The sequence below is a fragment of the Gigantopelta aegis genome, chromosome 4 (genome assembly GCF_016097555.1).
Source record: "Gigantopelta aegis isolate Gae_Host chromosome 4, Gae_host_genome, whole genome shotgun sequence".
In the NCBI taxonomy this organism is placed as follows: Eukaryota; Metazoa; Mollusca; class Gastropoda; order Neomphalida; family Peltospiridae; genus Gigantopelta; species Gigantopelta aegis.
Genome location: NC_054702.1, coordinates 105,973,706 through 105,999,363, shown reverse-complemented (window position 1 = coordinate 105,999,363; position 25,658 = coordinate 105,973,706). Strand labels below are relative to the sequence as shown.

General features: G+C 34.4%; 1 protein-coding gene across 2 annotated transcripts in view; it reads right to left on the bottom strand.

Moving 5' to 3' along the window:
* Positions 1-25,658, bottom strand: part of LOC121371671 (baculoviral IAP repeat-containing protein 6-like) — a 79,112-nt gene extending 53,454 nt beyond the window's left edge. For both annotated transcript variants that reach the window (XM_041497735.1, XM_041497736.1), the window contains exons 1-16: positions 25,478-25,658; positions 16,657-16,838; positions 15,769-15,903; positions 14,712-14,962; positions 13,757-13,885; positions 13,499-13,572; positions 12,716-12,765; positions 11,061-11,156; positions 10,226-10,353; positions 7,995-8,098; positions 6,224-7,567; positions 3,134-3,331; positions 2,350-2,563; positions 1,545-2,004; positions 524-924; positions 170-295 (exon numbers count right to left, since the gene is read on the bottom strand). In XM_041497735.1, the coding sequence (XP_041353669.1) occupies positions 170-295; positions 524-924; positions 1,545-2,004; positions 2,350-2,563; positions 3,134-3,331; positions 6,224-7,567; positions 7,995-8,098; positions 10,226-10,353; positions 11,061-11,156; positions 12,716-12,765; positions 13,499-13,572; positions 13,757-13,885; positions 14,712-14,962; positions 15,769-15,903; positions 16,657-16,838; positions 25,478-25,658 (4,073 nt within the window). The remainder of the gene's footprint in view (positions 1-169; positions 296-523; positions 925-1,544; positions 2,005-2,349; positions 2,564-3,133; positions 3,332-6,223; positions 7,568-7,994; positions 8,099-10,225; positions 10,354-11,060; positions 11,157-12,715; positions 12,766-13,498; positions 13,573-13,756; positions 13,886-14,711; positions 14,963-15,768; positions 15,904-16,656; positions 16,839-25,477) is intronic.

The following is a 25,658-nucleotide window of genomic DNA, read 5'->3' as shown; positions in this document are numbered from 1 at the left end:
CACTTTCAAAACAGAATAAAGGCATAATACAATTGAAGTCACCCTTTTAACATTTTCCAATTTAAAAATTCAAGATTTGTAAAACAATCTGTAGTTAAACAATTGCCTAAGTGTCATTTCAGGCCAATACATTGATTACATGATTTACAAAGATTAAGTCATTTCTTACTCTGTCAACAGAGCGAACAGCCTGGCACACTTGTGGGCGGTGGTTCTCGAACCATCAATGAAGCAGGCTTTCACCAACTCTCTGAGCTGTTGTTGTATCACAGTCACTAAACACCGGCTGCCTTTCCTACATGGGAATAATACTTTTAGGAGAGTATGTAACACTTCAGCATAAAAACAAATAGCCAACAGAAAGTGTGAGTGTGGGGTGTGTGTTGGGCATAATTTTTTTATATATATATAAACATTAAATAAAATAATAGCCAGTGTTTTCTGGCATTAAACTCCTTTTAAATCAGATAGAAATACAGAACCATCATAAAAAATATTTAAACACACAGTAGACAGACATTACCTCTTTTGAGGATCACTCATTTGTATAGACGCAATCCATGACAATATATCCAAAGCCATGTTCTGAGCATGCTCCAAGCCCACCCCAGCGAGCTCGCTTTCGTTTGGCTTGGTGATAACTCCGGTGAGTTTTTCATGGAACGCCTGAAGATCTATCATAGCATTTCGCTGAGCCCTTTCTCTCAACACATGAGTCCGTTTCATCTTCCTCACAGTGACAGAAATTTCCTGCAGCCAGTCACACCCTTTCACATCAGTAAGCTTCTGTTTGGGAGCGGTGGCCGCTAGACGTTCTGTGGCACTCGTTCCAGGCATGTGGGGAACATTCTCAAACAAAGACTTAATACTTTTCGTCTTCGGTTTGAATGCAGAAGAAACAATGTTGGCTTTCTTCTTATTTTCCTACAGATTAAATAATAATAATAATAATAATAAAATAACAATGATTAAAAAAACAATTTAGTTAAATTTTCACAGTACTTTAAAAAAATAAATAGCACAAAAAAGTATTTAATTTGTAATCTATGTTAAAAATGTAGCATACTCATAGTAGTTCAAGAACTAAAGAAGAATACGAAGTTAGTTCTAGCTGTCAATAAAAACAAATGAACAAGACAATATTACCATATATCTCTTAAAACTACTTTGACTTTGATTTGAAACTCATTGTCAAAATTTACAGAAAACTTGACATCATTAGGTTCATGTATGCCCATCATGGTTCAACAATGTTTCAGTTAAATCGATGATATAATTGCATGTGCTACGGGAATTTCAATGTTGTTGAATTAAATCATTATAGCAGTTAATAGTTACAACATTACCACAACAAAAGACTCCAAACTGACAAACTTATATTAATAGCCAATATGTGGTAAAAAAAATCATAGTATATTCATATAAAACTATCACCAATTAACAGTCAAATCAGGAAAAAATACGTACATTTTGTATGTTACTACATGGTGTTATTTCTTTTACCCTACACAAAAATATTAAATAAATGAAGAAGAAAACTCTACCTTAGATGTTTCATCAGATGTGTTTTGGAATCCTTTAATGTGCAGCAGCAGGGACCTGGGTTTCGAGTTGAGCAGCTGGGGACTGGTGAGGGACACTAAGCCGCCACTTCCAGACAGATCCATGCAGTTGGATATCTTCACCGGCCCACACAATATCTCTGCGTTGTGCAGCTCAAGAAACGCAGGATCCAACACGTTGTTAATAAACTCTGGCTGCGAGGTGTCGGATGATGAACCTTCTAAAATGAAGTCAACTTTCTGATCCACGCTAATTGGCTCAGGCTGGTGCAGAACTTGTGACTTGCGGATGTTTCCTATATTTTGCTTTAGTAATGTGACCTCGATGTTTGGGTCAGAAGTACATACAGGATGCAGGGTGAACTTCAGGTCAACATGTCCCACGCAACAGGGTCGCGGGAGCACAATTTCCAACAAATGTTCATTCCAAGTGTTGTTTGCACTATTGATTAAAATAAATTAATAAAAAATAAAAATAAAGAAATACTTTTTCTTTCACATTAACAAAAAAGAATTACCAAACTTTCTTAATGAAGTGGGCGGTAAAAAACCCAAAGAAACTCTTGGCTTGATATTAAAACCCAAAGAAACTCTTGGCTTGACTTAATAATATAAATGATACCAAAAATGAAAACAGAATCTATCAGCTGTAGCAATATGTCAGTGGTGTTTAAATATTTACATTGCAAAGTACAAAAAGATAAAATGATCACCTAAAAGTTTAAAAAACAACTTATTATAACAAACTATAACAGTCAACCATGTGATGAATTGGTAGAAAACCAACCTGTCAGGTGTCAACTTCCATGTCCGGGTGTGTTGAGTAGCCTCCCCTTGTTGTTGTAGATGCTGTGGATGACGCCTCTGTTGCTGTTCCTGCTGAATTTCACTCCAACATGGTGGAACGGTAGCCGTGTAGCGGGGATACAAATTCTCAAACTGTATTAGACTGTGGAAACTTGACAGTACCTCTGCAGTCAAAGGACGTTTTGCTAGGAACTCTGTAATAAACATATTTTGATATATTACACATACGGTCTTGTAACAGCAATTTAGATAAAATCAAGAAATAAAAATTCATTAAAACCTTTTAAGCATAAAATCCATATTTGCAAAAACCCAAACACTTTTCCAGAAACACAGTGACATTCAAGGACTTTTGAGGTCAATGCAAACCTAGTTTCTTAACTGTTTTCAAATGATATTTTTTTGTAGCATTCCTGTTATTGGTAAACACATTTTATCATTTATTTACCTTACAAACAATGTCTGCGCTCAAACATTAATACATTTTTTAGAACAAATGCTTTCTGAATGATGATGCTTTAAAACTGAACTTAATTCACTGGTATGGAGGAATGTTTTATTAATGCTGTGTTAATATACTACCACTAATAGACTATTAACAAAAAAACAAAAAACAAAAAAAATCCTCTCCACTTGTATATATCAGGAAGTGGTGCTAACTACAAAGTCTCTACAAATACAACTGTACACAATGCATCAGTAATAAGGGAATATGAAATTAGGTAACAAAGGTAAAAACAGAAGACACTTGTGTCATTTCATACCTTGGCCGAGCTTGGCCATAGGCTGGTCTATGACATCCTCCAGCTTGGCCTTCTTGCAGACCGTGGCGTCGTCCTGCCACTCTTTGGAGCTGGAGCTGTCCAGTTCGAGTGGGCCATCCTGAAGGTCCGGACTCTGCTCAGAGATCTGGTAGAAGAGAAGCTTGCCACTGTTGGTGCAGCCGCATAGTCGCTCAATACCTGGGTGTAATTGTAGGTTGAATCATTAACAAAAAAAATAAAAAAATGGGACTATCTAGTTAGAAAATGAAATGTCTAGTTTCAACATTGTAATAAGTTGAGAATGGATGTTCAGGTTACCAGGTCAAGAAAATCAAGAATGGTGGTACTTCTCCACAAATTATTATTTAAACAAAAACTACACACCCTAAATTTCCATCAACAATTGTTTTATTATATCAAATATAAGATATACATGCAAGTGTCGGTACAATGGGAACAGTGATATGAATGCTTGTAATTTAGATGTGTGGATATGCTCATTTGAAACTTCACCTGGAATTATTTCCAAATGAAAAGGTCCCAACATTTACTTAACATTCTGACTACTATGATGTCAAGCAAGTCAACATACTGTACACTGTATTCAGTGCATTCCCCAATTCATATTTCCCACCAGTTTGAACAAGGCACTCACCAGAAATAATAATAGAACAACAAGAAATAAATTAATTGAGAGTATGGCAGCTTTAGTTTTTCAGTTTTCAATGGAAAATACCTGCCCAGGGATTTTGAGTTGAAAAAGTGGTTTTTAGCAATTATTTTTGCTTGACAACAATGGCGGAACGTCGCAGACATTTTCAGGAATCAATAGCATACAGTCAAATCCGCTTAATTGCATAGCCCCGGTGCTTGTCAAATTTATGCCAATAATAGGTATAACCGATTATCCGACAGAGCCCCACTTCCAGATTATAACCAACGGTAAACTTTACAAATGCTTTGTGGACAGTCTATCTTACTATTAACTGCAGAAAAGTGTCTGAATGCCGATAAATGTATGTTTCATTTGTTTATACATGTATTTTAAAATAATAATAAATAAAATAACAGTATAAATGTTGTAAGATCAAATATTTTCAATTTTGCATTGTTACAAATCTGTGGTTGTGTTTCTTGATGCTATGTCTAGCTACTAATATTCATGTTGCAGTTTATTGCACACGGCTTTTCCACAGTTCACACCAACTGTTCTAAGAGGTGTTGAGTAGTGAAACCGTGTTACTTGGCAAAGCGCAATTTGCAGGCGAAATATACATAGCTTAAATTAGCAACTGTTAATTGTCAACCGATTTCAGCTACAGTGTACTAATGTTACAGTATATTTTGTTAGAAATGCTATTGTGCATTGAACAAAATATAACAAGCGTAGTGTTTATTTTGCTTATTTTATTAATTAATTAGAAAATTAAATATATTTAATAATGAATAAAATTACTAACACGATGTAAGCAAGACCTGTGCCTGCCCCTCCTCTCCCCTGTAGGAACCAGGGGAGAGGCCTGTGCCCGCCCTCCTTCCTCCACCACAAATGTATGTGTTTTTTCCTATTCCATATACAGATTAAAATCTGGATTATCACCCCCCCCCCCCCCCCCCCCAAACTAGACCGTGCCTTCCCCACTCCAGATGTCATACCTATAGGCCTGTAAGCATCTTATTCTAGAAACAAAGACCCAATATGAATGTTGTAAAAATAATTTATTTGGCTTTGAGTTAAAAATATTTTTATCTGCAAGTCTGCTGTAAGTTCATCAAGGGTCAAACCTCTTGAAAGAAAAATACAAATGATTCAACTCAAATGTAATAACATGAAATCAAAGTCCCCCCCCCCCCCCCCCCCCCCCCCCCCCAATGCAGTGTAACAGATTAAACTTGTCAATTTCACTCTGGCTGGCAGTTGCTTTGATGTAGCCTTCCCAAGTGAAAAACGAAAATGATGTTTATTTCTTTCATGGGGCCTTCTTTCACTTGCTATCACATAGACTGACTGTAAACTGTTGAGTAGCTGTAACAATTAATTAATTGACAACTAGTAATACACTGAAAAGGCGTGGACAATTGGGTTAGTTCATAGTTGTGAAAATTTTACCTCAGACATGGTAAGTGTCTCTCTGTTGAAAACAATGCTAGTGATGCAGTTAGTTGCAGTTTTTATAAGGTTTTTTAAATTATTGTTTTAACATAAATAAATAGCAGTGATAATTAATCTTAACTTAAAATACAGTGGTTCAAAAGTGACATACAAAATACAGTAATATTTAATTATCTTTATTAAATTTATTCTAGGACACAATTGCCTTGGACAAGTCTATCTTCCAGTGTTATCAATCGCTTTAAGCTAGCGCATGCGCACATAAAAATAACAATGGACTATTTCACAGCCGTAGAGAGGTTTTTGTGTTCTGTCAACGTAGTACCGTTGTCAGTATTGTTTTAAGTAATTTTGTAACAAAGGACAAATTACACTGAAATCCTGCCATCAAGACCTAAATGATGCAATAATGGTCCCAGGATTACTGCAATAAACACTTGAACACATTGCTATAAGCACTAGGATGAGTCTTGTTGCGCGAGATGTCAACATTGTACATCGCCAGTTTTAGTAACCACTTTTACTTTTTCTTCTTTTAATATTAGTTTTTAATGTGCAGCCGAATTATATGCAACTAACCAATTTATGCTATAAAGTGGATTCGACTGAATATCGAAAATCACAAAATATTGGGATATGAATCTTAGTTCATTTCCAAAAAAAGTTCTGGTTAAAAACCCTAGTTATTGAGAATAATGGACATAAATACTGGACATCCAGCCACAAATGTCCAGAAGTAAATATAACTTATTTTATTTTGTGCCTAATTTTAATCAACATTAATTGATCTAAAATATCATAAAAATTAGAGAAACTAACAAAAATAATACTTACCAGTTCAAATATAAACTTTACTTTGTGTATTTCTAAAACATTTAAGTCAAAATATATATAAGTAAAATTTATAAATTTGTAACCAAGGACTTTACCATAGATTCTAACTAAAGACATACAGACTGAATTAAGAAGCAGCTTACCGATACAATAGGTCAGTGACAAAAAGGTATCATCTTCTGGTGGTTGTATCTCCGACAACAGCTTCATATCAGCCAGATTGAGGAGCCACACACTTCCGCTCTTCAGCGTGACTGCCAGCTGCCCCAGACATGGCGACGGCTTCACCTTACTGCTGGAGACCACGTTAGTAAAACGGGCCGCAGTGTTTACCAAATCGTCATCCTCCGCCTGGTCGGACATCTCCTGCGGCAAAACCAGCACCTTGGTGACAGCGTTACTCAACTGTTCGATACCATGCACGGCCACGGGAGTTTCATTCAGTGTCACCCACACGTCATTGAAGATTAGCTTGTACACGAGAATGGCACCCCCGCAGTAAGTGTCATGGTAACCGTTCGCGGTTCCATTGGGCTGTGCTGGATGAGAGTTCTCCATCACGGAATCCTCTTCCGAAGATTCGGAAGTAATTTCAGATTTTGGAGCAAGAACTACTATCACATATTGCTTATCAATGGAGGGAGTAATTGAGTGCACTTCCAGATACTCTTTCTGGAACTCCACCGGAAATTCTACACATTGCAGCACCATCCCGGCTTTCGGTCCATTCGGCACCGACTCTTCCACCTCCTCTAGCTCCTCCAACTGAGGCTCCACAACATGCGGGTGGCTGTTCGACTGGTAAATGGTAATCGAGTTTCCAATATGATTCACTGTGACTCCCTTCGGAAGGTGATGAATGGGATTCTTGAACTTGGGTTGAACCGGTTGATTCGGAGCCGGTGTGAAGCCGATAATCTGAATATCTGGATCAGCCCACTGATCATTCTCCAGGAACATCGTCCAGTCGGGATGCATGGATGAACTGCTGCCAGTCACGACAACCGTGTTTTCTCGTGCCATGTTGGCCTGAGTGCTGTCCGTATTATCGTCTTTCTTCACAGGCCTCGGTGGGGCCGCTTCTGGCGCTGCTACAACTAACAGATACGGAATCAGATTCGTCTCGGGCCGCACGAAGTCACTGCCGTGGTCAGAATTAGTGATAATTCTGGAATGTATGTCACTACTGACGACCTGGTTCACCTGGTTCATCAGCTGCACGGCCTCGCTCCGGCCGTTGGTTGTTGTGGACATCTCATTGTCCTCGCTCCCAGACACACACTTGGTCCTCCTCAGCGACACACCACACAACAGTGTTGGCTGGGGAATTAATCGCTTATCACATTTTGAGGTCTGCAGTTTGTTAGAGCTAGAAGTAGCTCCTTCGGGTTTGTCCAAACCTTTCACCGTGTTATCCACAACACATAGAGAATGCACAAGAACATCATCCGATGGTCTGGCTCTTTGGGTACATGGTGGTATATCTTCTGTTAAAAAAGAAAGTCAAGATTAGATACAAGGAAATAATTTAAGAAGAGTATGGTTAATTTCCAATCATATATTCCAAAACATATTCACAATAAAAACCGAAAGAGATGAAATGAAATAACAATTCTAAAATTTAACTATTAGTAAATTACTCATCAACTGAAAGTCACTCTAAATAAATTATCCATTTATCACATTATCACAGAATCTGTATCTTCCACAAGAATGTACCCTATGAAATTACAAACAGTCATTTGATAACAATATAAGTCTGTAAGTTTCATACATACACAGTTTAATTTAAAGCATATGTATAATAAATTCATTTCTAAACTTTAATAGGTCTGTATGTTTTAAATATATATCATAATATAAAAAAACCTTTACCATAGGTGCTATTAAAATCAGAATATTTAAACCAGTTACCGTGAACTTCAGAATCATGTAGTGACACTTGTTGAAGTTCGTCAGAAACCGCACAGCATTCAGAACTTCCTCCTACTTTACACTCACTACCAGATCTAGACAACCTAAATAAAATGACATAAACAAATGCAATAAAATCACCATATTAATAGATAAGTTTAAATTAGAGACCAATATATACAGATATACACAAATAAATTTAATTTATTTGCCTTTTTTCAATGACTTGACAAATATTTATAAAATCTTAACATTTTGACAAGGTAGTCATGTCATTTGCTTTGAAATTAACAAATACTGTTGGGTTAGTGTGAACTATTGCATCATTTATTATTCAGAAAGAAATCTTCATAACATTTGAGATATCTACAATGATTTTATGTCTCCAGGCAAGGAAGTGATCTAAACACTGTGTGACCTGGCAATCCATAATAATAAATGTCAACACTATGTGGTAACTTTTAACATTTCCACATGCTGGATAAACAACAGTATATATTTCCTGATGTCATCTGCAACAAGCTATACACAATAAATTCAATGCTACTGCATTATCATATCAACCATATTTCTAATCTTTAAATTTAACCCTCCTTAGAGGCAAAAGAATACTACAAAATTCTTACTTTTTTTTTTCAACACAAGAGCCAAAATGTTAAACCTTATTTTACTATTTAGAACAGTATGAATTTTCTGACCATCACATACCAGACTTTGATATCCTGTGACTACCCTTGCTAATATAGGTACAACATGATGACATAGCTTGTTGTATGAAAGCAGCTGACAATAACTAATATGAATTTCAGGTGCTCTGTAGACAAATATCCAACGAGTATTTATTCTTTGCTTACTACATGTATTAAATTCATATCATTAAAACTGTAAAGTATGTTCTTCAATCTGACGTACAGACTTATTTACTCAAAGAGAACAATAATAATAATAATAATAATAATAAAAAATTTAAATTACGAATGTGAACTGAATTGTAGTCAAAACTCACTTAGAAGCCAACTTGCAGGGGCCACAAAACAAGGGTGCCACAGGGGCAATGCCACCTCCCCAACCTTTCATTTCCTTATTATTGTGCCCAGAAAGCTGGAAATGAAGTGTTTGAACACCCGAAAAAAACTAATTCTCAGGGAAGCATACCCCCCACCCTCTAATAGGTTCAGGCAATCAAATTTCTATTCTCTGGACCATCATACTATGCCACCACCCCCCCACCCCCAAAACTTTCAAATATACTCTGTAGGCCCAAACATCATAAACAATCAATATGTGTACTAATGTAGTGATGTCAACGAAACACCGTGTCAAACCATTTTGGATTGGTGATGGGTCAAACTAAAGCAAACCAATTACAAGCACTCTTAATTAACCAACCTTGATGGTAGTTGTCATCAAAAAACCGTGAAATCAACGTCTGGTTACCAAGAAAATTAACTTGTATAGTATGGTGGTGGTGTCCTGGTTAAGCCATCGGACATAATACTGGTAGGTACAGGGTTCGCAGCCCGGTACCGGCTCCCACCCAGAGTGAGTTTTAACGACTCAATGGGTAGGTTTAGGGTTCGCAGCCCGGTACCGGCTCCCACCCAGAGCGAGTTTTAACGACTCAATGGGTAGGTGTAAGACCACTACACCCCTTTCTCTCTCACTAACCACTAACAACTAACTCACTGTCATGGACAGACAGCCCTGATAGCCGAGGTGTGCCCAGGACAGCATACTTGAACCGTAATTGGACAGCATGAAAATAAGTTGAAATGAAATAAATGAAGTATGTAGGGTACTGAATTTGTGACAACATATTGTATGCAGTATCTAGATACTCGATGAGCTTGTTATTAATAGTAACAAGCATTCTGAGAGTACTGTTAAAGCAATACATGCTCCTTACCAAGTCTAAGAAATTTTCATATCTCCTAAATTCTAGGACCATAACTTTATGAAACACAAGTAAACTGTCATGAAAGTCAAACTTTATCATAACAGTACATGATAAAGCTATACCAAATTTCAACTTAATATTTTGCAGCATTGTGAAAAAAAGATACGGAAAACTATATGTATGACAGACAAATGAACAGACAAAAGGACAGAGACAAAACCTATAGTTCTCTCTAGTTGGACAGGTCAGGGACTAATAACAAACAGTAGTTGATCATGTATTTTGTATAAGTAACCGATGTTATAACACAGCTCTTTAAAGAAAGACAACTCACTCTTCTGGCCCTGTGGATTGCTTCTGCTCTTCCTGACTGTCCATGCTTTCCTTACAACTGTCAAACTGAATGCCCATCTTGAGGGCCACCAGGGCGTCAGCAGGGTCAAGGTTAAACTGACAATGTTTCTGAAAAAAACAGAACAAAAATTCATGCATATTACAATAAAGCAAGGTGTTCCTTTACGATATTTGCCACAATTACCAGAAAGAGTATGTTGTTCCAGTATCATACATGCCAGACATTCCTCGCACTGTAAGTGGTTCATGTTTAATGAGAAATAAGTAACATGACCAGTTAAAATATCTGACTAAGTAAAGGGTTGTCAACAATTATCATCAACAAAATGCATAATTATTTTTTATTCAATATCATCCTCACCTAATTTATACTGGTCAATATATTGATTATGGAATTAAATGTCTTGCCAAACATGAATGCATTCAGTGTGGCTTATAGCTGCATCCATAATGTTCATCTCAATGCATATTACAACAATAATAATTAAAATTTAAAAATTAAAAATATATAATATCAATTTTTAACTTATTAAACAAGAATAGATGAATATTCATAGATGCAACTATAAGCCACATTTCATTGATCAATGACTTATAGTTTGTGAGAAATTGAGCTAAACACAAAAAATTAATGTTGGAGTAAATGCAAACATTTAAGCCGTCATTAGAAAGTAAATATATATTTCACTTTTTGAATTTGTTTAAGCAAAACAAAAAGTACGTCGGAGCAGGATGCTTATTAGATAAACAATGACATACTGGTAAATTATTACAATAACATTACAGTTTTGAAAATCTCATTTGCACCAACTTACTTTCAACACCCTACTTATGTTCCAAACTGCAATGTTGCCATTTCTCGTTGATGTCGCTATGTAATCTTCATTCGCAGTGGAACTGACACAGTGAATCTGTTATTTCATAAGAAGATAATGAAGATAATTCATTAACATGGTTAATAAGGAACATTTAGAAAATTTGTTTCTAATTTTCATTCTTATTTATACTTACCTAGTACTAGCACAACTATGCTATACAACCTGAGTCATCTCCTCCACTGCAGAAGTATTTATTACATGTCATATTTTTAATTTACCGTATATCTTCGCCTATAAGTCGAATTTTTTTCACCCAAAAATTATTTTATAACTTGGGGGGTTGACTTATAAGAGGGTAAAAAAAATTCACCAAAAAATATTACTGTTTTGGGGATTATTTTACAAGTTTTATTTTTGAAGTATGCCATGTATTTATACTCAAATATGTTAATTTGACACATTTATTTTTTATAACCTTTTTTTTTTGGCATTAGAACGGTTTTGGTTATGCGAAAAGGCGTACGATCTCACTCACATGCCAAGACAACAGTCCACTTAGTTAAATTAACAGTCATAACTAATAGTAAAAATGTAAACAATACTAACTACCTGTTGCCTGAGTTTATTTTGAAATCTGGTCACTGGCATTAATGGTTGTTCAAACAATGTTTTGGCGGTGATCAACTTCATGAATATTACTAAGCTTTCCCTTAAAATAGACTGATCTCTGCAGTTCACTTATCTAGAGCAATAGGGACACACATCATTTGGTACAAAAACCAGTGTACTTTCCAGAGTTATCCTCCTTACATGTATTAATATGGCGGCAAAACGTGATACTTTCAGTTTTATCGTAGTGATCTGTTGTCAGTGTTTATAAATAAAGTTGTTGTCTGTGCACAAAACCATCTGTACAGTACTATACAGTAACAGTCAAACAGCTTTCACTCTCTACTAAGGGAATATTTCGTTTTGATGCTATGTAATAATGTTAGTTTGATTGGAATAGTCTGATCATATTGCGATGTACAAAACGTGAAAATCGAAGTTTGTAAAATAATTATCTTTTGTTCAAATATTATTGTTCTCATGTGCTGAAAATAAGAAATATTTTAATATTTATAAGTAGTTTTTCATGGGTCGACTTATAAACGGGTCAATAAAAAAATAAGTTTTCAGGGCTTGAAATTAGGGACTCGACTTATAGCCGAGATCGACTTACAGGCGAAGATATACGGTAAGCTTCTTTTTTTTAAAATCTGTATTACCTACATTTGTCAATTAGACATAGTTTGATAAGCAGCTATTAAATATCAAACACACACTCAATGTGAAAGAAACCCCAAAAATATCTTAAGATTTATATAAACAAATAAATAATAAAATAAAATAAAATAAAATAAATAATAAATAAAATTCAAATTCAAATAGAACAGAGAGAGATTTAGGAATTGAGAGGGATTAATCCTTTGATCTTGAACATCTCTGGCAGACAAGACTCCTACCAAAATATATCTCAGTTATATGGCTAACAAATACATGCAAACTACAAACATTTTAAAGCAACCCAGACAAAAAATGTCTACCAAAAGATAAAAGTGGTATGACAGTAACACAGCATGTGAAAATGAATGTCCAACAATAAAATCTACCTTTTCGTGAGAGTCTCCATGGCGTTGAGCAGGTTGTGTTGCATAGGTAACTGAAAATGTCAACAATAAAAAAAATATTTAATCTGAAATTTGTATTGTGTTCAAGAAATACAAATATGACCTACCAAAATGATCTTGATTGCAAAAACCTCCACTTTTACACTGTAGTTGCAACAGGGCTCGAACTTAAGAATTTGTCTCCCACAGCAATTTTTAAGACATTCCAATGGTGAAACAGCCCACCAACAGCAATTTTGAGTCTGCCTGTGGCAATTTTTTAAAAGTGACATTTGCAGCAAATACACATGATTAAAGGGTTATTTTGCTCTATGTAGACTTATTTCAAATGTTAAATATTGGCAGATAATGTACACCAGGTGTATACACTTTGCCACTGTTGAGGAGCTTTACTAATGACACAAAGGTGCAGTCAGTGATGCTCTCTACCTACGGCAATTTATATAACAAAGGCAGCAATTGCCATCAGTGCCGTCGTTAAATTCGAGTCCTGTTGCAGTATCTGTAGTAATAGTATTTGAATTTTCATTCATTAATACAAAATATAAACAAGTGCAGCAGGACTCTGAGAATTAAAAATTTGCGTAACCCATTTAGTAGTTACACCAACACAAATTCAGGTAACCAATTTCCTTTTTGTATAACCCGTTATGACCATGTAAATGATGTCCTTAATTTAATAATGTTTACACATTAGATTTGCATGACCAAATGACATGATTATTCTCAGAATGTTTAGAGCCTTTACAGAAGAGAATATAGTACCTGAGAGTGGAACATTCTGTGTGGACTCTCCTTTCACAAAAGGACAAGCTGGTGAATGACGTTCATGCTCAGACCTGTAACAAAATTAATATTTTACAATAAATGTTTTAGATACATGGCTTTAAAACCAAAATAAAAAAAAGACACCTATTTACACTTTAATTGTCCTTCAGAATTTTTTTTAAACAATAAATACTTTTGGATATACCTAGCTCACTAGTTGTGACTATAACACTGTTTTTCCATGTTAATACCTACCAGGGTTCATCAGTAGGTTCCCAGCATACAAGACACACGCTACAAGTGAAGCACATGGCACGGTCATCTCCTGATGAATTTGGGTGATGGTAAAATCCTGCCTGGGCCATCGGCTCTGGTGTGGCCCACCTGAAAACAAACACAGCATTAAGGTCAGACTCAATTCATACCCAGAGGTAGCCCTATCATTTTGAAAATGGAAAATGACAGTTGACAGTAAATTAAAAAAACATTTGCAGGGTTTTCAAAAGTACTGGTTACTGTGAACTTCTGTGACTTATGATTACTTCCAGTAACACCATGTTCAAGCCAGCATTACTTCTTATGTACACAAAATAAATACAGGTTGATGATACATAAACATTATGTAGCAACCATGAAAGGGTCAATTGTCTTTGTAATAGTCTTCTATCTCTATTACTCTGACATTTACTCATAAAAATCTACTATTCAGTTATTAGATTTTATTTAACTTAGTCACACTGATTTTAGATTTTATTGCAAACCTATTCAATCTTACTATATAGTGATAAAGACATTTTCAAACAGTGTGATAAATTTATCTTGTATTGCACATATGTGCAATCTAGACCAGAACTTTCTTTTGTAGGAAATTCCCTTTTTACTTTTAAGAGTTAGCGCCTTTTTGTTACTTACATAATATGTTTTACATGTATTTACTTACATCATATATAATTTACAAATTATGTGACATCTTAATAGGAAGTGACAAATGTGAAGTTAAGAAACTTTCAATTGATCCTTGTATTTTTTAAATTTATTTACAAGTTATTCAAGGGCATTAATTGTTTTCTGTTAATTATACTTTGAAAAGAAATTGTATGTGTGAACCTCTTTAATCATTTCTGGGAGATGCTATAATTTGATGGTCTGGGCTGAAATGAACAAACCTTGAAATTTATCTGCCTGCACAGTGCCAAAGCAATCCACTTACTTGTAGTTTTGGTGTGGCCATTTTCTGAACGTCTCCAGCCGACTAGCCTCACTGTACATGTACGACCTGTCAACATGCTTGCTGTTGATCACCGGAATACTGGATGGCAACAGGTACATCAGACGATCACATATTGCCGAGGCAATGGGCAACCCGGGATTGTGAACATTGCTGCGCTTTAATTCATTGACAAAACCACTGCACACACCTTTCAGAACATAATGCGGTAGCCGCAAACAGACAGTTGCCCACTGAAATGATAGAAAAATGGATCAATACATAACAGGGTTCAACAAATCCATTAGCCTTTGGTCTCAGCTAATGAATCTTTGGTTTGGGCTGGTGGAAATTATTAACGCTAATACACAGGGCAATAGCCAAAGCGTCTGTTAGGGCTAGTGACTTTCTCAAACATTTGTTAAAAGACTGACATAATATTTATATTTTATTTAAACACAAAATTTATATAATCATGACATTGTTGCAAAGTCCAGGTATGGTTAAATATATATTCATACATCTAAAACAGATAGTATTTAGAACTGCGTTATTAATAATTTTTTTAATAGTGTAGAAATAAATCAACAAGTGCATTATCCTATTGAGATAAGTATGCATTCGTTTATTTCAATAATTTAAACAAATTTTTTTTTATTTAGAAAGTAAAGTTGACAATGACTGAAACATTATTTGACCGACTGCTTCAATTATGAAGTGAACATAGACATTACAAATATGTTTCAAAATAATCTGTCATAAATGTGCTTTAAGATTTGGCATGTCTGGAGATTGTGTTTTTATTTTGCAGCATTATGATGAACTGAACATTTTCAAAAATTTAGTTATGCATTGTCAACCAATATCTTTAGTCCAGCAGAAACCATAAACATTTGTTAGACATTGTCATGAAGGCTAATTCATAAGCAAAAATATTGAAAAACTCCATTAGCTCAATGAACTCTTAAAACATAGCAAGTCAAATAGCTCATTAATATGTAACTCATTGATAAACGGTAATCTATGTTTTTAACAAACATATTTCCTTGATTTTACATACCTTTGCTAGCTTATGGTTTCCCTTTGTAGCTTCCTGTGTAATTTCCAGCTCTTTCTCCAGCTCCTTCAGGACATCCTCCACATGTTCAACACCAGACAACTCAGCATTCACCAGCGACTTGAACAGCTGGGTCGCCTATGTTAAACATAACTTATATTAGTCATCAGGGTTTCTGCCAGAAAGACATTTTTGGGTATGGCGCTATGGAATTGAATATTTACAATGTGTGTGCTGAATGCAACCAGTCAATAGGCAGTATGGGTGGCTTCCCCCAGAAAGAAAATGGGTTAGGTTTAGGGTTAAGAAAATCATACAGTAATGATAAGTCATTAATCTTGTCTAAAGGTCAACTTAAAAAAATAAATCTGCAAAACATTTGGGTATGGCGCCATACCTGTTTTATCCTCTGGCAGAAACCCTGATCATACAACATTTCATGATTCAAAACAGACATTAAACATACCTTATACCAGTCACACTAATTTTATGAGTAATTATATATCACTTTATTTGCTTAAACTTAAAGAAATCCATTTTGGAGCAACATTTATAGCTACATTCATGTAACTAGTAAACGTTTATTGATATCCAAAAGTAAAATGTTTAACTAAATAATTCATGTTTCAACTTTCTGGATACTACAGACAAAATATCTCACCCTACATCACACAAGTCGACACACTGTATTATGTATACAACAAGCAGTGCATTTACTAATTAGTTTTTACAGCCATTTTGCATATAGCACTGGCCGAAAATAATAATAGACAACCAGAAATAGCTTTGATAAACTATGGTTGATTTACTTTTCCATTTTTCTATTGAGAAATACTTGCACGAGTAGACATTTAATTGTTTAAAATGTTTTAAAAATCGACAAAATATTACCTCTGCAAGTGGAAGTTCCACTTTGACCACATTGTTATTCTTGATTACAGGAACCTGTAGAGCTGTATCTAACAAGAGGACTCCCCGGATGTGTTTGCGAACTCCCAACGACTGGCCATCACAAAATACGGTCTTGTCCTTCTCAGCTAAGTAGGCACAGGTAAATGTTTTGCAATTTTTGGCTGCAAAAAGAAGAAGATGGCCTTGTTTTTACAAGTGGAGAAGTGACACTTACATGTATGCATATACAACTTGGCCCCCAAGTATCAAAATAGGCAATGTGTCTGGTAACCCATGTACAAGTTACCACAAAATACAAGCCTCCTTGGGTTATGACACATTTATCATGTTTACCTGATTATATAATTACTATAAAATCCCAAAGCAGACACACAGATACTTTATTATTTATTCATAGTAATTTTCTCATTTTATTAATAACTGAATATATATTTAATAAAAATAAACACAATTGATCAATTGTGATAACCTCCCAGTAACCGTAACAACTGTTCTCAACATATTTCGATGCCTGGACTCCAATGAAGTTGAAAATGACAAGTTACTAGAATTATACCTGTGTTCCAAATAAGCACTTATCCGTTGTCACAACAAGTGAAAATCTATTCAGACAAGTAAAATGTGCCTTGGTGGACAAGTAAAAAATTTCAGTGCAGTTTTATTTTGAGCAATCAAAGCATCATTCTGGTACTTGAATAAAACAAATAATTTATTTGGACAAGTGAAAATATTGGTGGACAAGTAGATTTCTAGATGTATTTGTCCGGTGGACATGTGAAAAATTCTGTTTATTTCTTTGACTGATTACCACAGTGCGGGTGCAAATTGATGAACAATGCAGAATACATAGAACTGGAGTAAAACAGTGTAATATGGAATGAAACAAAATAAACCAACATCACATGAATTAAAAGCTTTTTCATCTTAATAATTAGTATATTATGCTACATTGTGTTAGCTACCCTATCTAAATGAATAAATAGACCAATACAATGGGATGTGGGACAGTTTACTTAACCGTAAGCATGGTTCTTTTTGTAAGCATAAACTATATGTGAATATTATGTTAAAATTTAGAAAACAAGCCTGAATTAACATTAAGCAATGAAAATAGTGAATGCTTACACAACAGTTTGTAACTAACAGAATTGTTTGATTGTCTTCGATTGTCTCGTTACTGTCAAATTCTAAAATTATGACCCACGACCACCGTCAGTTTTTGAAAAATAATTGAATTAAAAACGTGGTCATAATTACAGCAGAAATATAGTACGTACTTTTCTGTTTAATGTAAAATGCATTTTAAACTAAGTACCACACACACCAGGATGACCCAAAATACTGACTGCTAATTGTAATTTTAAAAGTTGTATATAAAATTATAATGAAAGATACAAATCTGTATTTAGCTGAAAATAATTTACATTGCCTAAAAACTGTGTAAATAAGTGTTGTACATGTATACTATAATATGTACATACTCCACATGTATTGATTTATTACATTAAGACAAGTATTAATCAGTCAAAGCTCATTTTTGGCAGGGCTCCAGCAATTTTAAATGGGTAAAGTAATCCTTAAAATAACCAATTAGTGGTTACACAGTATTTCTCAGTTGTAGCCAATTCATTAACAGTGCTACTAAATTTGTTAAAATTTAAACTAGAAGGCAAAATAGGTTACTGATCAAAATAAATAATGGTAATCGCCAGACAAACGAATCATATAAAATACCAGCATACGAGGGTAATAATCTTTTTATCATACAGGGCATAAAATTTGAAGTTTTCAGACTACGAATATGTCGTTTGTGTGGTTTTAGTGTCTACACGAACGATCTTCTTCGGTAGTTCAGATACAAATGAAAAGGTTAATGGGCAACGATATTCAAACGAGAATATAAGATGAGCATTTCTCCAATCATAAATACAAAAATAGACTTTATGTGTGCTAGAACTAACTTCAAAGCTGCCAGGCGAAAAAAAAAAATATATTTGTTTGTCCTAACCTGACCGACCCACGAAAATCGACCTGTGACAAAATCTTGTTTGACCTCTTAAAGAAGAATTATTATTATTTCTTTTTAATACTTTTAAAATCAATTTCAATTTAGGCTTAAACTAATGTAATATTGATCTGAAGATGATATTTGTTGATGTAATTTAACCAAAATGTATTAACGTTAGTTTCGATTCGTTGGAAATTAGAAATTCTGTAAAATCATATTCCTAGTAACGAGAACATAATTTTATCGCGACGGTGGCACGAAATCTCATGCACCACAGTGCATGTTTGTAATACATGGTGCTCTTGTGACAGGCAAAATGGGTTTTAGACTAAATCAATCTAATGGTAGCTGCACAGGTACCTTCGCATGAGCCAGATGAGGCTACATGTGTGTATTGGCATGCTTTGACAGTCAAAAAGTTAATACTAGCAGTCATTTTGTCCGACACTAAGTACAGTCGCTAGAATGTCATCGCATTTCCTATTAATAGACCTGAATCAGTCTGTTAATAATGTTTTACTGTCAGTTTGTTTTGTTTAATGACACCACTAGAGCACATTAATTAATCATCGACTATTGATAAATTCCTGTTAATCTACTTATAATATTGATAAAAAAATTAGTAATGACGGTCATAATTGACTCTAGTTATAAAAAAAATGTTTCCTAATATGACACTGGTATTGCATAAATATCAATATTTTGCTTCAAAATTGGAAAAAAATAAACATGCTTTATGGTGTCAGACATACACTATAACAACACCACAGTAGCATGGCAATTGTTACATATTCAGTAATTGTTTTTATATTTTTTAATCAACTATATAAAATTAATATTGTGTCTCAGTTAGTAACATTTTACAACCAGTTAGCAGAAGTGGGGATTAAAAAATATTTTGGTGTTGGACGTACACACCAGTAACATATGTAAATATTATGGATAAAAGTTGGCGTAAAATATAAATATTTCTTTTATATATTATGTCAATTAACAAAACACATGTCTGGGATTATTTCTGTATAAAGATTTTTATTTCTACTCAATTACATGTATAAAAAATATGCTGATAAATGTGTTAATATAATTTTTCGTAAAATATTTCTGCATTCATGCTGTAAAAAGCAATTAGTTCTGTAAGCATCTCTGATAGTGTTTTTAATTGTGTGTGGATAATTTGGAACAGGGCCAGTTGAAGAAAAATCTTACTGGCCTTCTCAAATTCAAAATTCAATTAGCCCTCCAATTTTCACATTCAAATTTAACTGCACAACCAAATTCAAAACTGGAATGTTCTTTGTTGCTGCGCTCATCGTATATTGACCGTTTGCTTCAAAAGGAAACTGATGAATTGGCATGTAACTTCATAATAAATAAAGTTAAAATTTATATAAAAACATATTAAAAAGTATTAAACCCATAACTCAAATAACACTTTTTGAAAAAAGAAATTCAGTATAAATAAAAATGTTTCTTTACAAATTACCATTAAATTATACATATTTAATCTCATTTTAATACAGGGGTGAAGACAAAGTGCTACAACAGCCAAGGTATGCAGCTTGACTTGCATTGTCTCTGAAGTAAAAAAAATCAAACAATACAGGACAAAGAGAATAAAGGTAGAACTGTGCATGCTTTAGTATATAAACTAGTCTGGGGTGGCAGTTCTCTTTGTGGAATGAAATAAATTTGGTGGCGATGCAAGAGGGATAACATTTCCTTGTGAGTCGCTGTCCTCCTACAGACGAATCATGCACACATTTGATTGGGATATTGTAAATGCTAGTAGGCTACTAATAAAATAAATATCGAAAGAAAAATAAATATGTGACAAAAAAAGAGAACAAAAAAACAAAACATTTTACCAAAATATACGATGTATCTTAATACGAAGCATATATAAAGCATGTGTTATTGTTAGTGTGAGTTAAAACTTACTACAAGATTGATTTTGACTTTGTCCTAGAATAATGTAAGCTAATTAAATATGTTTCCTTTTTACCATAACATTGAATAACAATTGTCAAATAGTAGCTCTACTAGATAATTATGGAGTATCCAGTCCATTCCAATAAGCCGACGACTTCCAGATTAAAAAAATATATGTAAATTTTAATGTCTTCGATACATTTTGAGCTCTATTTTCAGAAAGACCCAGCCGAAAGCCACAGAAGCTGAGTCTGGCATTGTCAAAATATAGAACATGTTCTAAGTTTATATGTTTACATATAATAAAATGCATTGAGTGCGTCGTTAAATAAAACATTTCTTTCTTTCTTCCGAATCGGGTATCATCAGTGTTTAAAAACTATCTCCAGTAGTTTTATATGAGAAACATATTATTATTTGTATAATACATATATATACATTTCACACAAAATCGCAGTTGTCAGTTAGTAGTAAATACCATATACGGCTCTTGTCAGGTAAAATGGAAATAACAGTTGACAGGTATTATGGGTACCAATAACGATATGCTGCACAGTAACGTGTTCTGTTTTTCAAACTGTCAAAATAAAGTTTTAAAACAAAACCACTGCTTTTATGCTATAGTCAATTCGTTTTCTATATACTGGAATGAAATGACTAGGTACGAAATGACTAGGGTACGAAATGACTTTTCACAATGGTACGAAATGACTAGGGTACGAAATGACTTTTTGCAATGGTACGAAATGACTAGGGTACGAAATGACCAGGCAGCATGGTACGAAATGACTTGGGTACAAAGTGACTATGATTCATATATATGTATAAATAAATAAAAATTTTTTTTTTTTTAAATCAACATAATAATCATGGGAAACGAAATTTCGGTTCCGTGGTTTTGCCGACACGCTACCGGTAACGATCGTTACCGTTAAATCCAATGGCCTGGCCTGGCCTGCCCTGCATTTAAGAAAATGTCCACAGCAAACAACATGCTGTGTTTAAAACAAGAATATATTTTTAAAAAAGTACCAAGGGGAATTAAAAACTTAGCAGCAATCTCCATAGCACTGCTGATTGCCGTGGGCAACTGCAGGAGTCCATAGCACTGCTGATTGCCGTGGGCAACTGCAGGAGTTGTTCAAGGCATAATATTTATGAAAAATAAGAGGTAATTAATAAACAAGTATTTTACATGATACACCATTTATCCCAGTCAATTCTGCTAACAGACTGATCTGATTAATTTAGTTAAAAGTAATATGATTTGCTTCGATAAAGTCTACATAGTACAGTTTTCAGGAAAGGTTTAAAAAAAAATAACAGATTCTTACTAACTCTACCCATTGGAAATTTTTTTTCTTTAAACAACACAATAAGTTTAAGTACTACTAACATGTTAGTGTGACATCAGGTTGTTAGTCAATTTGTACCATGGTCGTTTAGTACCATAATCAGTTCATACCTATTTGGTCATTTTATACCCTAGTCATTTTGTACCTTGGTAATTTCATACCATAAAAAATGTGTAATGTCACCCCGGTAGTCTTTTATAAAATAACATTACATTTCAAACCTCTATAAGATGCAAACATCATCTGCAACTATGTTTTCCTTTTTTTGTTTTTTGACTTTATAAACCATTTAATTTTGTGAATTAACAAATGTGAAATCTACATCTGAAAATTGTGTGACTACTTGCAAATTGTAAATTTTAACACACAAGAAACAAGTCCACATTTTGAAAAGACAGCTTAATATAAAAAAAATATATGAAAATTCTTGGTCCCTTATGTTGGTTTGTTGTTTTTGACTTTTATATTAATTACCAGAAGGTTGCTACATGATCAAGATAGGTGATAACCCGTAGAAGTTGGCATGCAGAACTTTAGTAGTAAATACTAAATGGTCAACTCAGGTATATAGAAATAACATGTAGAGTGCTCAATTTTAAGGATTTTGGTTGCTTGCCCAGAGGGCAAGTATGGGTTAACATTGAGGTTGCCCCTCCAAAAATGTTGTTGCCCTGATTTCATCTGTGTTTTGAAAATAGAGTTTAACAACAACAGTTTAAAAACGATTATGGGAAAGGAAACTGCACATAATCAGCACTCAATTTTTACGGTCATCAGTGATGACCTGATATTCAGTCGGGCAATTTAATTCTATAATACTAGTTGCCCGTCGGACGACTAACTTTTTTTTACACCAAACAACAAGTTGTGTCCCATAACAATGTGCAGTTTCCTTGTCTACAATCACTTTTAAACTGTTGTTATCTAAAGCGTCAGTCAATCAGTTGAAATCACGTGGGTTTGTCTGCCACTCAGAACTCCTCGGCCAATTCTGTGAGACATCGGGGAAAAATCGTAATCGGATGAAGTATTCCGAATAGAAAACATTCCAGTGCATTCAATTGGAACATAAGTGTGTATTCGATTGGAATATAGTTGACATGTCACCAAATCACAAAAATCTTAAGCAAATAGGACCTATGTATAACTACAAACATTTAAAATCAAATAAAACAAAACCAAAAATATTGTAATAGTCCCAGAAACAAACGTTATATTGAATCTGGGTAATTATACCATTTTGACGTAATTAAAATAATTCTAGCTCTTCTAAAATGAGTGGAATACACTACAGAAGACAAAAGAAGAAAATGTATTTTATTGTCAGACAGTACAAATTACATTTTAGTGACAACATGTTAATTCCAAACCTGTTGGTTGCTGTTTTATTGGAATATATATATCTCTTATTTTCTAAACACAGATGAAATCAGGGCAACCAAATTTTTGGAGGGGCAACCTCGATGTGAACCCATACTTGACCTCCGGGCAAGCAACCAAAATCCTTCAAACTGAGCAACGACAGGAAACTAGTATCATAGAATTAAGTTGCCTAACTGAATATTAGGTCGTCACAGACGACCGGACGACCGTAAAAATTTAGCACTGAAGTACTGAACTTTCAACTGTCAAAATAAAGGTAAACAACAACAACAACAACAAAAAAACAAAAAAACATTGCATCTTTTTGACAAAAATACAGTACAAATGCTTTTTATGATACGGTCGATTCACTTTCTATATACTGGTACAAAATGACTTTTTACAACTTTGGTACGAAATTACCTGGCAGTATGGTATGAAATGGATGGTACAATATAACTATGGTTACTAATGGTATGAAGTGACTATGATTCGTGACAGCATATGTACGCATCAGCAGTCATCGCTAGCAAAGGCAAGAGATCACTCCCATTCCTTTTGCTTACAAAGATTTTAGTAATAAAATGTTTAATGCATTTTATTCAAAATTTCATTGATTGCTTGCCTAACGCCATTTCAGGAAAGTGATCTTCAGCTCGAGTGCTGGCACTGATTATCCTCGAGTAACCATGAACCATATCAATGGGAAATAGTTTCTTCACACATGAATTGTAATGTACGATCGATTTCATGTAATGGTTTACCTTGTTCAATATACCGTATACGCAAATATTTTCGCGGCTAAAATAATTCGCAATCAGGCTTGATAATAAATTAAAAATTATCCATATTTCATTTGCCAAACTGTTTTCAATGACGATTTCACACACATACTTGGACATGTTCACTATGCTGTCAGCGAGACCATTACCATTACCAATATTTATTTACATGCTCCATATACCACTAGAGTTTCAAGCATGTCTATCCCGGGCCCGATCTCTGGATAGCCAGTGAGACGTAAATGTTGTATGTATGTCTGATAAGACTATTGTCATGTTATCGATGGAACACGCACATGCGATACAGAACATTGAAAAACGCAAATATCATAAGAAATAACTTTTCATTATTGGTAATATTCGCAAACTTCCATTTATGGTTACAAAGAAAACAAAGAAAACTGAGATTACGTAACAACAGACTTGCACCCAAATGTGTGTCATCTGGATCAAATCCATGTGACCAGGCAGGTTTACAGAATCACGTGACCTTGCGGACCACCGACTGCTTGATTCTGATATGGGTTGGGCGTGTAGAGATAATATACCAAATCGGAAATAAGTTCACGGTGCTAATAACGTGTTCGTGATTTTCATGGTATATTTTATTCGCGAACATATTTGCGTATACGGTACTATTGAAAACAACCACAAATGTATAATAACAATGTCAGTTTCTGTTGTGAATGGATTAAATGCACGCCATTGTTCAATGTTAGTATTTCTCATATCCTCCCATAAACTGACTTCACAAAAATTCAGATCACAATGAATCTGCGAAGCAGACGAGACTTTAACAATGACATCATTGTAAAACTGTTGCTTATTTTATATTTAGGTATGTTTGATATTACAAATCATTTACTACAGTGCTACAGTGAAAAATGCCTGCCGTACATACATTTATATCTGTATAATAAATATTTTTCATGCCTACGTCTTTTTCTCATTTATGCAATTTGTTTTTGAGAGGGTTTTGTTAACTCAAAACTGACAAAAGTATTCCAATGTTAGTTCATGCTGTGCAGATTACTTAAAACAAGTCATATGTAAATAGACCAGTTCAATGCATTTCACAATGTGACAATACAGGGGTTTTTTTTTATTAACTATAATTTACAAAAGTGTGAAACAGCCAGGAAGTAGGTGGCATGCCCATTCCCAGACAACCAGTAAAACTATGCGAGAATAAACTATGTCAAGAAAAGTACGGTAAATTGTTATCCATGCATCGTGAATGATTTACTTAAGGATATATGTGTATAGTCAACAGAGAAAAATAATCCAAGGTTTCGATTGTACAATGTCAACGACTACGCGAAACAAAAACGGGAAAAAACCCAAAGCAAATGAACACTCACCCGAAAGATTTGATTTCTGTAATAATACCCCAGATGTCGCATCCAATATTTTAAGAGATGGTTCATTGGTTGTTAGAATAATAGAATTTAATGACGAATGATAGGTTACGCTTGTAACGTTTTCTCCAACGGATAAACAACCGTCTTCTGTTACGTACCACTGCCTGTCAGTGGCCGCCAT